Raw genomic sequence first — 17,138 nt, forward strand, 5'->3', positions numbered from 1 at the left:
AGTGCAAGCGAAGACTGCACACTTTTTGGCACAAGGGATCAAGTCACTAGGCAAAGCCATCCCCCTGCACCCTCCCTTTTCCTTGCTCTCCACCCCGCAACACTCTTCTCTGTTTCTGGGCAACCAATTAGCATCTCGAAGGGGTGGTGATCCTGGCCAACCCAGTCCTCCTTCCCCCTTGTTGGAACAGCAGTCCACCTGAGGGTCCATCTGGGAGAGGTGTCCTGAGGGATTCGGGGATGGAGCAGCAGATAGGAAAGGCAGAGAGCTGGCAATCCAGTCCAACAGAGAATTCAGGGTATCCGGAGAGCAGAAGACAAGCCCTGCCTTAGCAAATCCTCAAGTCTTTGTATTGAGTGTTAACTGTCCTCTCTCACATGGTAAGATCTGATCTATTTATCCTCTCTTTCCCTTACTCTGCCCTTTCTATTTGTTTCAGAGTTAGGGGAGGCTCCTCAGGTAGTTGCAGGGATGGGCTGAAGCTGGCACTCTGCACAGAACCTTCTGAGGTTTGGTATAGTCGGGTCCCCAATCCTAATACAGCTCTATAGGCCTCCCTCACTTACTTGGTAGTTCAATCACTCTTAAGTTTCATAAGGGCAGGCCCCGGAAATTCTCTTTGAAAATCAGGATTCTCCACATCCATCAATGCCCCATTCCCAATGTGGTATAGCAGGTAGAACACTGGGTTTGTAATATTAGGTCTTTCTCAACTTTAAAGTACTATAATTAATTGCATTTTATCGATAAGGAAACTTAGTGAAGCAAGTGAAGTGACTTGCCCAGGGTCACACAGCAAGTTGGTATCTGGGGCTGGACTTGCACTCAGGTCTTCCTGACTTCAAGCCCAGCACTCTGTACCTTGTACCATCTGGTTGCTTGTCATTCCACAGGAGAGGGTGGCATTTCATTTCTGCCCCATGTGTGGGAGTTGATCTTTCTCATAGGTCTCCCAAGAGTATTTCACAGGGTCATTTATAGGCTACTGACCTGGACAAGGCTGATGAGAGACAGAAATTTCCACAGATCTATTTGCTCCTTCCTCCTCAGTTAGATGGAAGGTTATCAGGGTAAAATTCCAAGATGGAACAGAGCTGTGAAGTCAGAAGGCAAAACTAGGGGAGATGCCAGGGTAACAGCAAACAATCCTATTCAGTCAAGGGTGGGAGAGGTGCTATAGGTCTGGGGAAAAACCAACATTCTGATTAAAAACAAAAACAAAAAAAATGAGTGGAGTCTGCAAACCATAGACCAGACAACTTGATTTTGATTCTTGGCAAAATTACCATCAATATTATTTTCTTTTTGAAAGGGGAAGGCAAGGCAATTGGGGTTAAGGACGAAATTCTTTAAGGAATAGTTATAGACTTTTATTTAATTGTGAATTCTAAATCCCCTCCCTCTCTCCAGCCCCTTCTCCACCCATTGAGAAGGCAAGCAATATCTCAGCTCTACATCTGAAATCAGACAAAGCATGTTTCCATATTAGCTTACATGACAGTCTTTCAGTGTTGAAGACAGATTATCCTGTGAGGCCTCAGCCTCCTCCGGTTAAACGTTCCCAGTTCCTCCGCCTGGTTCTGATATGGCACAGACCCAAGGCTCTTCACCATTCAAGTTACTCTCTTCTGGCCCCTCTCTAGCTTATCCACGCTGTATCTTTCTCAGAGCATGGCAGAGTGTAATCCTTATTGAACCCTTAACCCAAGAAGCTCTGCCTCTCCCAATGCAGCCCAAATTCCCTCTGCCTGCCTTGTCTCTGCTGACCAGAATAGAGCTGGCTGACTGCTCATTGTTTCCCAGACAAACTGCTCTCCAACCATGTACTTCCTAACTGTGAAACCCATTTCTTGAATTCAGTGGTAAGATCTTAATATCTCCCTATTACAGTTCATCTTCTTAGATGTAGCCTGATTTTCTGGCCTGGCAGATCCCAGCTGTCATCCATGTTTATCATCCGTGTCCCCAGATTTTTATCCTTTACGGCCATGATCACCCAGTTATCTATCCCTCTCTCCAAATCATGGGTAGAAGTGTTAAATAGCGGAAAAGGAAGTGGTGACCAGAAAGGGCCAGCCCCGGTCCTGTTTACCTCTCCCTCTCAATCCCCCCTCTAGGCCAGTTCTCTCTGGGCAGGGGCTGGGTGTCATGCACATCAGGGGGTCCTCTCCTTGGGTGGAGCTGGCTCAAGGCCGCTGTCTGGCCCTGGCCCAGGGGTCAGCCCCTCTTGGGGGTCAGGAGGCACAAGCAGCTTTCTCTTCCCGTCCCAGACTCCCAGGCCTCCTGCTGGGCTTTCCCCTTCCCAGAATGGGGCTGGAGCTTCGCGCTCATTGGCGGAGTGCCCTAAGCCCCGCCCCACGCGGGGCCGGCTCCTCCCCCTGACCGAGTTGGGCGGGGCTCCTGGCTCTGAACCTCTCTCTGAAAACTTGCAGCTGCCATTGACAGAAGAGAAGGCTCTGGTTCTACCGTCACACAGGCCTGGCCGTGTTTGCGGGCGGAGAGAACGGAGGCCGGACAGGCCGGAGAGAGGAGGAGACGGACGGAGGACCAGAGAAGGTGGGCGAGGTCGGGGTCACCTGGGCAGGTAAGCCCTGCGAAGGGAAGGGGGGGTCTAGACGCAGAGGTGCCAGCTCCCGGGGGGCAGCGGGACCCTCGGGTGCTGTTGGGCGGGGGAAGCCTAAGGAACGAAGAAAATGATGACCAGCCTTCCCTGCGTGTTTCATGGGCTGTGCGGCCGAGGTAGAGTCCAGCGATGACGTGGTTTTCCAAAGAAGCACGTGAGATGCAGGTTGTAACGCGTCAGCGGTCAGGTCCGCCAGCGGGTCTTAGCGAGCAGGTGTCAGCATGGCTGGGAAGTCCGGGGGCGGGCAGGCGTGTGTGTGTGTGTGTGTGTGATGACTTGTTTACAATGTTGCACCGTCCAGATGTCAATGCAGGAAAAACTACAGATATACAATGTTACTATCCTTAAGAAGCATCGTTTAAAAACATTTCATATATTTTTGAACTGACTCAAATTAAAAAAAAACCAAACCCAAACTTTAGAGGGTTAAAGAAAATAGATTTCCTGGGGGGAGTTGAGTCATTTCTTTTTGAAAAGGGGTCTGTGGGCCTAATACATCTGGGAAACTGTGGTCTGGAGGGTGGGGGAGCTTACAGACACATGCTGAGGTGGAGAAGAGGGAGGGTAAGGGTACGATGAAGAGACTGAATGTATTCCAAAGGCCAGGAGGCCAAGCCGTCTGCTAAGACTGAGGGGCACAGAGTGGGACTGGGGGCTCAGGGGTGGTGGAAAACGCTTGGAGCAGCTGCTGTGGTCAATGAGATGTGAAGAAAAGGGATTGCCAAACAGCAGCCGAGGGTTCAGTGGCAAGCTTGGGAGACTCCCTGGGGTTCTTCACTTGGGTGGAGCTGAACTCCTACACACCTGGCTCAAGGCTGCTGTCTGGCCCTGGACCAGCTCCGAGGCTGACCTCCTTGGGGTCAGCCCCTCTTTGGGGTCAGCAGGCACAGGCTGCTTTCTCTTCCTGTCCCTTTAACTTGGAGGGGGAGGCCTCTGACCTTGTCTTTGAAACTATTTTGATAATTGTATTTCAAGAGAGTTATATCTGAGGCAGCTACATGGAGCACTGGACCTATAGTCACAAAGACCTGAGTTCAAATCCCTCCTCTGTCACTTACTAGCTCTGGGCAAGTCATTTAACTTCTGTCTGTCTCAGTTTTCTCATCTGTAAAATGGAGTTAATAATACCACCTCCCTCATGGATTGTGAGAATCAATGAGATAATATCCATAGAGCATTTTGCAAACCTTAAAGCACCATTCACTAGTTATTGTTAACATATTATATTTATTATTAAATATTTATAATAATGTTTGCATGTTATAGATTACATTTCTATATCACTATATTATTATTAACATCTCTATTAGCAATTATTATTGATATAATTGGTTCCCTCTGTAATTCTCTGTATTTTATTTTATAAATTGAATACGCGAAGAAACCCATATACACAGGCTTCCCCAGACTGCCAAAAATATCAAGAGTAAGAATCCTAGACTGGTAATGGAGTGAGGGGGTTCTATGTAGCTTGAATTTCTTTTCTTCCTAGATCATGAATCTGGGTGACCAGCATGATTTGGAAGAGCATCCTGGTGAAGAAGCCAGCCCAGTGCCAGGAGTCCCTGTGGAGGAGCCTGGTGGCCCGATGGAGAGAGTTGAATTCCAGGAAGAATTCAGTGAGAATGGGGGAGGAGGGAGAGGACAGTGGGAAATTCAAGGGACACAAACATTGGAAGGAGACCTTCGGGGTGAAGAGGGTGGTGGGTCTACATGGTATGCTGGCTGTCCTTCTCTGACCTGACAACTCTCAGATATTGGATTGGAATAGTCTGTGGTCTATTCAGATCTTTGGGGTTTCCACCTTCCCTCTTCCTCCATAATGGCCTTTTAAAGCTTTCAAAGCCCTTCCATCCCATTAAGCAAGCATTAAACAATTACTGTGTGAAAATCATCATGCTAGATGCTGGTGGTACAGAGTCATAAATGAAATAACACCTACTCTCAGGAAACTTACATTCTAATTGGAAAAAGTAACATGGACACACACACAAAATGCTAAATATCAAAATATATACAAAGTAAAATACCAGGCAATTTTGGAGTTTTAAGAGGTGAAGGGGGTGCCTTCAGGCAAAGGCTAATTTAGTTGAGGCACAGGTCACATGAGGGAAAATAATGTGAAATTAACTTAGAAAGATTGGCTGGAGTGAGATTGTGAGGAGCTTTAAATGCTGAACAGAAATTTTTGTATTTTTATTCCAGAGGTAATAGCGAGACACAGATACTTTTCCAGTATGAGAGTGACATGGTTGATGTCAATTTAGCACTTGTGTGGAGAATGGATTGATAAGGGAGGAGACTTGAGTCAGGGAAATCAATTAGCGGCTATTGCCACAGTTTAGCGGGGGAGGTGATGAGGGCTTGAACTTGGATGGGAACCCTATGAGCAGAGAGAAGGGAACAGATATGAGACATATTGTAAAAGCAGGGTTGACAAGACTAGTTTTCTGACTGGCAGAGTAAGAAGAGTCAAGTCAAAATGGAGACTTGAGTGTTTTAAAGAAGGCTGTGATGACTTCAACAGAAATAGAGGTGGGTTTGGGGAGAAAGAACATGACATGTTTTGGATATGTTGAGTTTGGGATGCCTCTGGGATGATCAGGTGGCTTGATGATGGGAGACTGAGACTTAGGAGAGAGATGAGGGCCTGTTGTCTAGATTTGGGAGTCAAGTGAATGTAGATGATAACTGAACCCATGGGAGGAATGAAATCACCAAAAGAAAAAAGACAGAGAGAAGAGGGGGCAGGGGGTTCAGGACAGAATCCTAGGTTATACACATGCAAAGAGGCATTACTTTCTGTTTTATACATTATCTCCCTTGAATCTTACAACCATGTGAGGTAGGCAGTTCAGGTAATATTGTGCCCATTTTACACATGAGGAAACCAAAGGTCAGATAAATTAAATGACTTCTCACATCTTCTCCTCCCCATTTTAGTCTAGCCTTTCCCTCTTTCTATTCCTGACTTGGAAGAAGAAAGGAGAGGAAACTCCGTTGTTCAGATTGCACTGACCTGAAGAGGGGACAACTAAATTTCCTCTCTTTTACCATTTCATCTATTCCTGGGTTATGAGAGAGGGTCAACTTCAAGGTTACTTGCTTGAGGCTCCAATAGGAAGTTGCACAAAATGGAACCTGGGGATAGGGTCTGATTGGACTGTCTGGGCTCCAGGATTCCAGGTTCTCTCTGCTTTTTTTTTTTTTTTAATAGATTTCCATGATGGTTGCTGGACCTTTCCAAGGAGGGGAAGGCGTGTGTGTATCTTGTTCATGACCATTGGGCTGATGGCTGGGATAGGCGTTGGGATCTGGCTTCTAGGTCAGTGATATGTTGAACAGTAAAACTGTCTCTGGGGTTGAGGACACGGCTATAGCCTGCCTCATGATTTCCTAGGCTTAAAATAATCCTTTCTGATCCAGTAGGAAGCCTGAGAGGATAGGGGCAAAGGAATAGGTTTAGGGTGAGGGTTGAAGGGAAAGGGAGTATTTGGGAGGGATGGTCAGTAAAGGAAGAAGGGGATGAGGATTATTCCTCATCTCCATCAAGCAAGAGGAAATGGATTAGAACTGCAGCAGGAAGGACTTGGGTTAGGCAAAAGAGGAACTTTTCAGTAGTGAGGGCTGTAAGTTCTCTGCTATAAGCTAATAGCTGATCCAGAGAATTTATGGAGCAAAGTTTTTATTTTTTTTGGAGGGGGGAAGGCAAGGCAATTGGGGTTAAGTGACTTGCCCAAGGTCACACAGCTAGTAAGGCATGGGAGAAAGACCTTCACCTAACTGCCCCTCTTTAAGAGGCCTGTCCCATTTCAGAATTCCCTGATTGTTCAGGGTGGGCATCACTGGGCCTCGCTGGAATGTCTCCTCTCCTGACCTTCCCTCTCCCCCTCCCTTTTCACCTCTTTCTTTAGTCTTGCTTTTCAGGACAAATGCCTTGTTGAAGATCCTGCAGCAAGAGAGCATCGTGAGCTGTACAGAGAAACCCCTCACCCCAACAGAATCCAAATCAGGTGAGTGAGGCTCCCCTCTCCCTTTTGTCCTGCTCACCCAGTCTGTGCTGATAGGAAATCCTCTCTTCACATTCAGGGTTCTGGATGTTAGTCAAGAGAACTCTGGGTCTCATTTTTTCCCTTAGGGCTCTACTTCTATCAAGCACAGTCAAAGATGGATGGAAAGCCCCCTGGCTCCCTGTGTGGGAGGGAGGGGAAGTTGAGGCATTAGGGTGGAGAGGGCCAGGGCACTGAGCTAGGCCTGTCCTTTAGGAGACAAATTCTGACTTTTAGCACTGTCTGGGCTGACTCATTGCTCTCTGGGGACGATTTAGCCTGTCCCTGCAGCTTGTTTTCAGCTGGGACCTAGGGCCAGGGAGAAATCTGGAGAATTAGGCAATCTTAGAAAATTGGGCTCCAGATGGCCTCCTTTCTTGTATCAGGAGACAGGGTTCCCCTTAGAGACAGGTGGAATGTTTGGCCCAAATTGGGGCAAGGACCTGGAGCTTGGGGGTCTGGATTTTCTCGAATTTGTGCATTTTGCCGTTTCTTTGGAAAACACCCTGCCAGTTTCTGTCCAGAATAACCCAGATGGATGTCTACGCCCAGGCCTTTCTCCTCAACCCCATCAGGTACCATCTTACCCAGACTCCTAGGGTACACTGCTAGGTTCCAGAGAACCTGGACTTTTCTGTTCCCTGAGCCTTGGTGGGCACAGGGACCAATGTGGTTTTTTCATGCTGTTGTTTCAGTATCTTTCAGAATAAACACTAGAGACTTCTTACTGGAAGTGCAGGTGAAGGCATGGCCAGGCTGGCTCCTGGTATGCCATGAGGGCTGGAGTCCTGCCCTAGGGACCCAGATTTGTGAACACCTTGGACATCTCAGGTATCTTGGTGGGAGTGGAAGTGGAGGAGGGCGGAGGAAAAAAAAAAAAGAAGGGGAAGAAAGAGAGAGAGAAAGGGAGAGAGGGGGGAGGGAGAGAACTGAAAGGTGGGAGATTCCTTTATTTGTCCCATATTTCCATTTCTCTCTGAGATGATCCCAGTGTTGAGGTCATCTAGGCTGTTCTCTTGCATTCAGGTCCCGTCAGCCCAGACTTTTGAGAATCTATGTTATTTTCAATGACAACCAAAAGACCCCAAGAGAGGAAGGATCTGTTTCCTTCCTCCTTCTGCCATCCATTTCAATGTTCCCCCATTAGACATTTTTGCTTTTTATCCAATTCATATTCCTTCTGCTGCAGTTTAAACCCATTTCTTCTTATTTCTATACTTATGGCTACTTTTTTTTTTTTGGTCAAGACTCAGTTACCACAAAGGAGTTAACCTGACTGATATCAAGGTCAGCAATTCTCAGGAGTTTGCTCAGCTTCTTCCCAGATTGGGAAGTCACCTAGAAGAGATATGGCAGCACAGGTAGGGGAGCTGAGTTTGGGTTGAGTAGAAGGGGCTGAGGTCAACAGGAGGAGTCTTTCCAGTTTCCCCTGGAGACCTCAGTCACATATCCTTCTTTTTCTTCAAGGGGAGGGGGGTGCCAGGCCCTTAGGGGCATCTAGGGATGAGGCAGAGAGTTTTTCCCTAACCAGAAGTTGCAGAGGATCCAGGTAGTACTCAACAAAGAGATAAATTTCCACATCCTGGCCACGATCAATGGACTGCTTGGAGGAGAGAAAAATAGCTAGGCCTAGAAGATATTCTCCCAAATATTAGAAGTTGGCAAGGGCCAATGCAGCAACCCTATGAACTGTGAGTGAATGGAATACCCACACTTCTTGTGCCTGGTCCCACATTTTTTCTCTCCCATACTTTCCTCCTCTGCAGGATCTATAGAAAAGGAAGGAGTGAATATGTATGTGTGGTGGGGGGTATCGTAAGTAAATACCTAAGTATGTAAATAGGGGAGGCCTTTCTGTTTTCTCAAGGGGGAGATTAGAAACATTCTAGTTTCGTGAAAGTAGATGCCATACTGGAGTCAGGGGTCAAGGGGATTGTCAGGGAGGAGAGGGAAGAGATTAATTTAGGGTTGGGTAAGGACTTGCAAAAGTAAGATTTCTCTAGTCTTTGACTGATGGCTCTGAACTCAACTGGGACTAAGACAGGGAAAGTATAGTTTTCTTAGGGAATTGTTTGGACCTGTGATGTACTTGTGGCTGAGCACTGTATCTCTTTTATATATATATATATGCCTAAACTATAAACAGGGTCATGGAATCATAGATTCAGAGCCAATAGTGACCTTCAAGTCTCTTGAGACCAACTTCCTCATATTACAGATGAGGAAACTGAGTCACCTAGAGGCTAAGTGACTTGCTCAGGGTCATACAATAAGTGTCTGAGGCAGGATTCAAACTCAGATCTTTTTTTCAGCACTTCATCCACTTACTCTATGTAGTTGTTTATAAATAGTTCAAGCCTATGTCTACCCTTGCTGCCAGTAATGGATTTTGCTTTGGTTGAAGACTGGACTGAAGGTGTGTGACCATTCTGATGTCCTTCTCTGAGGAGGGGGACAAGAGCTTTTTGTTGTTCAGTTATTTTAGTTGTGTCTGAATATTCGTGACCCTGTTTGGGGTTTTCTTGGCCAAGATACTGAAGTGGTTTGCCAGCTCCTTTTACAGATGAGGAAAGTGAGACAAACAGGGTTAAGGGACTTGCTCAGGGTCATCTAGCTAGTAGGTGTCTGAGGCTGGATTTGAACTTAGGTCTTCCCGACTCCAGGTCCATGCTCTATCCACTATGCTATCTAGCTGCCCCTTAGAAAGGAGCTTAAAGGGTGACTATATTGCTGTGAGATAAAAGGGCCCTGAGCCCTAACTTAACCCCTCCTTTTCTTAACCCCCACTGCTTCATAGGAACAGCTGTGCCTTGGGCCAGGTTGTCTCTCTCAAATGCTCAGGTGAGTAACATCTTGGGCCCCAGAAGAGGGATGAGCAGGACTTTAGGATGTAGAAATGGATGGCCTTGGCAGCCCCCCCCCCCCCCCCCGTTAGTGTCCCAGTTGGGGATCAGGGGGTATTTTCAACCATTCAGCAGATATGATTCACCAAATATTTATTAATCTCTACTGTGTTCAGATCCCTAGGTTAGGGAATGGGAAAACTCCTTTTCCTTACAGTCTGTGGTATGTGTAAAACATAAAGCTATAACCCAGGGGTGGAGAACCTGCAACCTCAAGGGCACATGTGGCCCTCCAGGTCCTCAAGTGTGGCCCTTTGACTAAATCCAAACTTCACAGAACAAATTCCCTTAATAAAAGGATTTGTTTTGTAAAACTTGGACACAGTCAAAAGGCCATACCCGAGGACCTAGAAGGCCACATGTGGCCTCAAGGCCTCAAGTTCCCTGATCCTGGTATAAACTGTTTACTAGTAAGGCAGTTGCTGTTTACCTCTACTTGTTTCTGGTGACTGTGTTTGCTACCTGTGCACTGTCTCCCATAAGGTTCTCATTTGATTTGTCATCAATTCTCCATTATTGGTTGATCCTCTTTGTAGATTTAATCCAAGGGAAGGAGAGAGAGAGAGAGAGAGAGAGAGAGAGAGAGAGAGAGAGAGAGAGAGAGAGAGAGAGAGACAGAGACAGAGAGAGACAGAGAGAGAGACAGAGACAGAGACAGAGAGAGAGAGACAGAGAGAGACAGAGAGAGAAGTGGGAGAGATGGAGGGAGAGGGAGATGAAGGGAAAAAACAGATACAGAGAGACAGATGGAGAATGAGAAGAAAGGAGAAAGAGAGAGTGAGAAGGAAGGAGGATGACAGAGAGAGGGAGAAGAAAGACAGAGAGAGAGAGAGAGAGAGAGAGAGACAGACAGACAGAAAAGAGAAGAGACAGAGGTAGAGTGAGAAGGAGAAGGATATTGCCAGGAGGAAATATGGCAGACCATAAAGGGAAGCTCAGTTTGGGCTTGGCGGATGGGGGTGCCAGTGTGGTTAATGAAATCTTAGAATTGTCTAAGTTCTGTTCTGCCTAATTTTACATCTTCCCCTCCTTCTCATCACCAACTAGAGTCTAAGCTGAGGTGAAATTCAACTAAACCTATCCTACAACTTGTTAGCAGCCTCAAAACCAGGAGGAAGTTTAAACTCTTGGTCCAACTGCGGTTACAGAGATGGGGGATATGTGTGGAGTTCCATTATCCAAGCTTCCCATCTTATCCCCAAGGCTTATTGAGAGTTAGCCATGCACACTCCATGACCCCACAGACCTAGGCCGTCCTCCCTAAGGAGCTCAGTGATGGTGCTGACACCAACCTTTGCCTCTCTCTTCCTCTGTTTCCATTCCCACCACCTACGGTCAGAATGTGGAGTCCAGCACTTGAATTCTCGGGTTCTCGGTGGGACCTCTGCTGTCCCTGGGCGTTGGCCCTGGCAGGTCAGCATGTTCAAGGGTCCCCAGTACTCGTGTGGAGGCTCTCTGCTGGCTCCAAGCTGGGTGGTGACTGCAGCTCACTGTGTCTACAGGTATGTCTCCAAAGGCTCCCCACCCCCTTAATGAACCTTTGCCAGAGCTCTGGAGTGCACGGGAGTCCTTCTCTGTTCTTTTGTGGACAGGCACCATGCTTCTCATGGTTCTGTCTTTATGTCCTATACAGGTTTATCTGATGCAGATTAGAAACTTCTGGAGGGTAGAGTTAGTGTTTATAGTTCTTTCTGTTCCGTGCTTAGATTGGGGCCATGTGCAATGTTTTTTATGCTTATAATGATGATTCATTCATTCATTCATTCATTCATTCATTCATTCATTCAATGAGTGCTTATTATATTAGCATGTGTCTGGCACTGTACTGGGAACTGGGGACACAAATACAGAGGGAAATAATCCCTGCTCTCAAGAATGCTCATGATAATCATAATACATTTCCATTCATCCAACATACATTTTTTTAAGAACCTACAATATATCCATCACTGCTTGAAACTGAGGAGAAAAAATAAACCATAAAACCATTCCTGTCCTCCAGAGGCATCCACTCTGCTGTGGGGAGGGGATAAGATAAGCATACTGTAAGTAAATGCAAATTATATACAAAAGAATTTTGATCAGGAGAAGTGTGTGGGGGGGGGGAGAGAGAGAGAAGTTGGAGACAGACAGAGAGGGAGGAGGGAGAAGACACAGAGAGACAGAGGTAGAGTAAGAAGAAAAGAGGAAGAGAGTAAGAAAAAGGGAGGAAGAAGGGAGAGCTGAAGAGAGAAGGCAGAAACACACAGAGAGAGGAAGACAGAGTGAGACAAGAGAGACAGAAGAGAGAGAGGAGATAGAGACAGAGAGAGGGAGTGGGAAACAGAGAGATAGAGACAAAGAAAGACAGACAAAGAAGGAGGGAGATGGAGAGAGAGACAGAGACACAGAGACAGAACAGAGACAGAGAGGAAAGAGAGACAGAGAAATGCCAATAACTGAAGGGTCAGAAAAGCAGGTGATATCTGAGCTAACTTGGAAGGAATGCTTATATAAATCCCTTCCATTTATATCATTTTTTACCGTTTTGCAGTTTGAGCCCATTTTCTACTTTATTCTCTTTTCCACAATCTCTAGAGAGAGGGCTCTATCTATGGGCTCTATGGAAAGACAAGGCTCAGCGAAGTTAGGTAATTTGCTACCTACTCATTGGCAAAGTCAGGATTTGAAGCCAGGGTTTCTGACTCTTCTTTCTACTATAACATAGCGCTTCTTTGGGGACATAATGTGTTTTTAGTTGATGAGGACTATAGTGATGATACAGTAACAAATTGAGGGGCTGGAATTCTCTAATAACTTCTGGCATCTAACTTGTCCATCAATCATAAAATATTTCCTAAATGCTTGTTCTGAATCACCTTTTCCCCTCTCCCCCTTTCTCTGCCCGCCAGACTCTAGAATGCAGAGACCTAGGTTCAGCTCCTGCTTCTGACTGATGCCTGCCTACTGCCTGTGTTATTTAACCTCCCTGGTTCTTTCTTCCCCTGGACCTGATGACCGCTGAGGTGTCTTCCAGCTTGAGGTCGAGGTCCTGATGCTCCCTGTGCCCAGGGATGTGGGGATGCAGACATGTACAAGGCTTGGACTTGTGTCCTCTGGTCCAGTGGCCTCTGCCCCCAGCATCATTCTGCCACACCTGTGCCCTGCACTCAGTGCTTAACATAATCTCTTTGTGCACTTGCAGGTTGTCCCACATGTCCAGGTGGAGGCTCTTTGTGGGGATTGTCAACCGCAGTGACATCGTATTGCATATGGGGGCCGTGGTGGAGAAGATCGTCCTGCACCCCAGCTTTAGAAACCACAGGCAGAGACATGATTATGACATCGCTTTGCTGAAGCTCCAGACTCCACTGAACTTCTCCAGTATGTAAGACATGATCTGATGGGTACTGGCCCCTTAAGTGAGGTGGAGAGAGGAAGATGCCCTATCTGGGTTGGGGGTCCAGTGGGGATAGCGTTCCTTGATAACAAGTGCTGGAATAGAAGCCTTTGTTAAATTAGTTTATTTATTTTTAGTTTTCAACCTTCACTTCCATAAGTTTTAAATTTTCTCCCCCCTTCCCCTTCTCCCCTCTCAAGATGAAATTTAATCCATAGGCTCTACATATATATTTTCACATTTAGAAGACTTTTAACATGTGAATGAGCCCTTATTTCTTGGCTTCAATAGTGCAGGCAGTTTTCAGAGTAGGACTAGTTCCAGCATCCGCACCTGATTTGGGGAATTGGAAGAGATGCAGTAGATATTGCTCTGTCACCCTAAAATGGAGCTCCCCAGCCCAGAGAGCTAGACACTGGACTTGTCTGATCTTCATGAGTCAGTTACCCAGCCCCAGGGGGGGCCTTCCATTCTCAGCCTCCCTTCTTCCTCCCAAAGCTTTGCTTTAGTGGTCAAAAGACTTTGTGGCAAATAAAAAGTAGCACCCCATCAGGATAATATGTGGGCTCCCTCCCCCAACAAGATTTCCCTTAAATGTTTGCTAGAGGGTCAGGGCTGCAGCTTTCAGGTCCTAGGGCTGGGCCTGAACTGGCAAAGGCCAATGTAGAAGCAAGGGCTGTGGACTTTTTCTCTAGACACGGTACGGGCTGTGTGCCTGCCAGAAATGCAGCAGGATTTCCCACAGGGCTCAAAATGCTGGGTGTCAGGCTGGGGCTCCACAGTCCCTCATCGAGGTGAGTAAGATCCAGAAAGGGTGGGAAGTTGGTATCGGAGCAGAGATGATTGGGAGGAATTCCCTACCCCTTGTGAGCAGATTGGCTGTGACATATTCATCCCCTTTTACCAATATCACTGTACCTCAGATCTCCTTTTCTTGGATATCCTCTTTAGCTAGTTCTACTCGCCTGGCATCCTTTGGACCATATTCACGTTGGAAAGGCAGTCCTATGTTAATTCTTTACTCCTTCCTCTTCCTGGGAACTCCACAAATATCACAACCTCCTGTGGCTTTATAATAGGCCATTCGTGGAAGTGCATGACCTAGAGACGTTCATGATACCCTACCCAGGGCCTCTGTTCCTCCCTCCTCCTTCCCCATCTGACAAGACAGACACCTCAGTTTTTGCTTCTGTCTCCACATATCTCTGTTTCCATGATTGTCTGGGGCTCTGCCTCCTCTAGGGTATGGCTCAGACACCCTCCAGAATGCCTTGGTCCCCCTGATCAGCTCCCAGCTCTGCAATAGCTCCTGCATGTACAAAGGCATGATCACTCCCCAGATGCTCTGTGCTGGCTACCTGGATGGGCGCACTGATGCATGCCAGGTGCTAGATGGGAGGAGGTTTGAGTTGGGGGGCTGGTACCAAGAGGGTGCCAGGGTGGGGAGCTCTGGGCACCCCAGGAGTTGGGGGCAGAGGTGGGAGTTAGGAGGTATTTTTATAAAGGGGCAAGTAAAGTGGTGGGTGCACGTGAAGCATTAATTCAATTAGACTGAGCAGAAGTGATTTATAGGGAATCACCACTGACACTAGCTTCTGAAGGAGCCAGTGAATGGGAGGCTGCCCTGCAGGAGGCTTTGGGTGAGGTGGGAATTGGCCTTGTCATGAAGGGCTGCTCCCTGAAGGAGAAGTGGGGTGGGCTATGAGCTCCAGATCATTAGGCATGTGGCAGTGACTACGGGTGGTACCCTTCTCCTGAGAAGAGCCAACCAACTGCTCGTTTCTCTGTTTCTGTCCCTGGGGTCTCTAAGGGAGACAGTGGAGGTCCCCTGGTGTGTCTGGACAGAGGGATATGGCGCTTGGTGGGTGTGGTGAGCTGGGGCTGGGATTGTGGGAAACGCCACAGGCCAGGAGTCTATACCAAGGTGGCTGCGTTCTTGGACTGGATTCACCATCAAATTGGTGGTGAGTAGGGAAGGGAGGGGGAGGGATAGGATGAACTCTAAGGGCACTTAAGAGCCTTGGAACTTCACTTGGGTGCCTGTTATCTGTTGGGGGCTGGGGAGGTAACTGGTAAATGCATCCTTGACTAGGGTGGCGGTGGTGGGGGTAGGGGGATGATGTATCTAGAAATGGATTCCATGGATTTAAAAAAAATTAAATTCATGTCTCTGTGGCACTCCTCCCTCTCTACCTCTTCTTCCCCCTTCCCCAAACATGAAGGAAAGGAGGTAGACCAGAAATTGGTACCCTGGCTTACAGTCACAATTAACCATGGTACTGATCAAATTACACTATTCACCAAGCATCAGTTTCTTCATCTATAAAATAAAGCTAAAAGCACTTTCTTTTCTTATTTCATGGAGGTGATTAAGGAAATAAAATGAGATGTTTGTAATAGTCCAAATAGGATAAATTACTGTTGCTGCTGCTACTACTACTACAACCACCACCAGTACCAATACCACTCCTACTACCACTAATACCACCACTACCTCCACCACTACCTCCACCACTACTACTACTATTTTGGTTGTACCAAATATGTACATGGCAGAGTGAACAGAATGCCTGGCCTGAAGTGAGGAAGACTCATCTACCTGAGTTCAGATCTGGCCTCAGACACTTACTTAGCTGTGTGATCTTGGTAAAGTCACTTAATTCTGTTTGCCTCAGTTTCTTCATCTGTAAAATGAACTAGAAAAGGAAATGGCAAACCGCTCCAGTCTTTTTGCCAAGAAATGCCCAAATGGAGTCATGGAGAGTGAGACACAACTGAACATCAAAAACAACAAATATGTAACGAGTATGGGGAATGCCTAATGTAACTAGTGAAGGAGACTAGACCTTGAAGACACTGAATGATATGTCTGTGGTTAGCAGCCAGAATAGTCTTGATACAAGACTTGACCCCAGGTCTTCCTGACTCTTAAGGCTGGTTTTCTATCCCCTAGGCCATGAAGTTTCTTCTTAAAATCATTAAAAGGGTCTCTAAAATGTGGGGAGGGAGGGAAATGGATACCCCTGGGGCCTGTGCCTCAATTTCACTGGATCTTGATGGTGGGGGGGAAGGTATGGAGGGCCACAGGTAAAGGAGCAGCAGCAGTGGATGAAGAAGGTAGCTGTTTTTTGGTACCTCTGACTTGACAGTGACTGCTCTTATAAGTCAGATGGAACCCACAGTGGACAAAGCTACTCACAGTGGTACTAAGGCCTTCTCTGTGAAAGAAACGTTCCTGATGGAATTCTTTTGTCATGGATTTGGGGTCTCTAGAAGAGCACTTCTAGAAGGTGGGGGTGCGGTGATAGTATGTTTCTGTCTAGTTGAGTTAAGATGTGGTGATCAAATGATACAAGAGATCTAGAAGAGTAAGAGACCACGGGCAGCTGTAAACTGAGCCAGTATTCTAAATAAATCATAATGATCCTACTCTTGCCACTGCCCTGAATCTCTGTGTGTGTGTGTCTTTAGGAGGTAGATTCCTACCAGGGTAGTTGTGTGTTGTGGACTGAAGACCAGGACATTTGAATTCCAGTCCTTCTCTACCATTATTTGGGTAACTTTGAATAAATGACCTTGTATCATTGGTTTTTTCCCTATTCCTCCTTAGATCAATCAACAAGGGCTTATTGAACTCTCACTCTGTGCCAGGCACTGGGCTAGACGCTGGATGTACAAAGACAATAAGAGAAGACTGGATAGAATGCTAAAGTAGAATCAATAAATACTTATTTAGTGCCTACTATATGCATGGACCTGCAAAGGCCAAAAAACAAAAACAAAAACAATTGTTTGCCTTCAGGGAGCTTATATTCTTTCGGTGTGCATTATAGGAAAAGATATCTGCAGTTAGAATGGGCCATATTAGATGAAATTTAATGGGGATAAATGTAAAATCCTACCTGTGGTTTGAAAGAGTCAGTTATACAAATATAGGGCAAGGGAATCATATAGATGACACCTCCCTGATAGCTCTCATATCCATCTTTATACCTCTATTCAGTCACCACCATAATTCAAACCCTCTCCTCTTTTAGGAACCATTGCAATGTCCCCCAATTGTTCTGACTCGTCCTTCACATAGCACCAAATTAACATTCCCAAAGCACAGATCTGACCATGGCATTCCCCCACTCATGAAGCCACAGTAGCTCACTATTACCTTAGAGTAAAATAGTACAAAC

The 17,138-nt window shown here is 46.5% G+C and overlaps 1 protein-coding gene across 1 annotated transcript; it reads left to right on the forward strand.

Annotated features, from left to right (window-relative positions):
• The first annotated feature begins 2,380 nt into the window (after positions 1-2,380).
• On the forward strand, positions 2,381-15,131 carry TMPRSS5 (transmembrane serine protease 5). Its single transcript, XM_072611072.1, has 12 exons — positions 2,381-2,584; positions 4,116-4,242; positions 5,841-5,948; positions 6,538-6,636; positions 7,368-7,503; positions 7,920-8,033; positions 9,470-9,513; positions 10,915-11,077; positions 12,760-12,938; positions 13,650-13,748; positions 14,197-14,339; positions 14,765-15,131. Exons 2-12 carry the CDS (start codon positions 4,119-4,121, stop codon positions 14,924-14,926), a joined length of 1,371 nt encoding a protein of 456 aa, XP_072467173.1. The 5' UTR covers positions 2,381-2,584; positions 4,116-4,118; the 3' UTR covers positions 14,927-15,131.
• Positions 15,132-17,138: the final 2,007 nt, after the last annotated feature.

Source organism: Notamacropus eugenii, chromosome 5 (genome assembly GCF_028372415.1).
Source record: "Notamacropus eugenii isolate mMacEug1 chromosome 5, mMacEug1.pri_v2, whole genome shotgun sequence".
NCBI lineage: Eukaryota > Metazoa > Chordata > Mammalia > Diprotodontia > Macropodidae > Notamacropus > Notamacropus eugenii.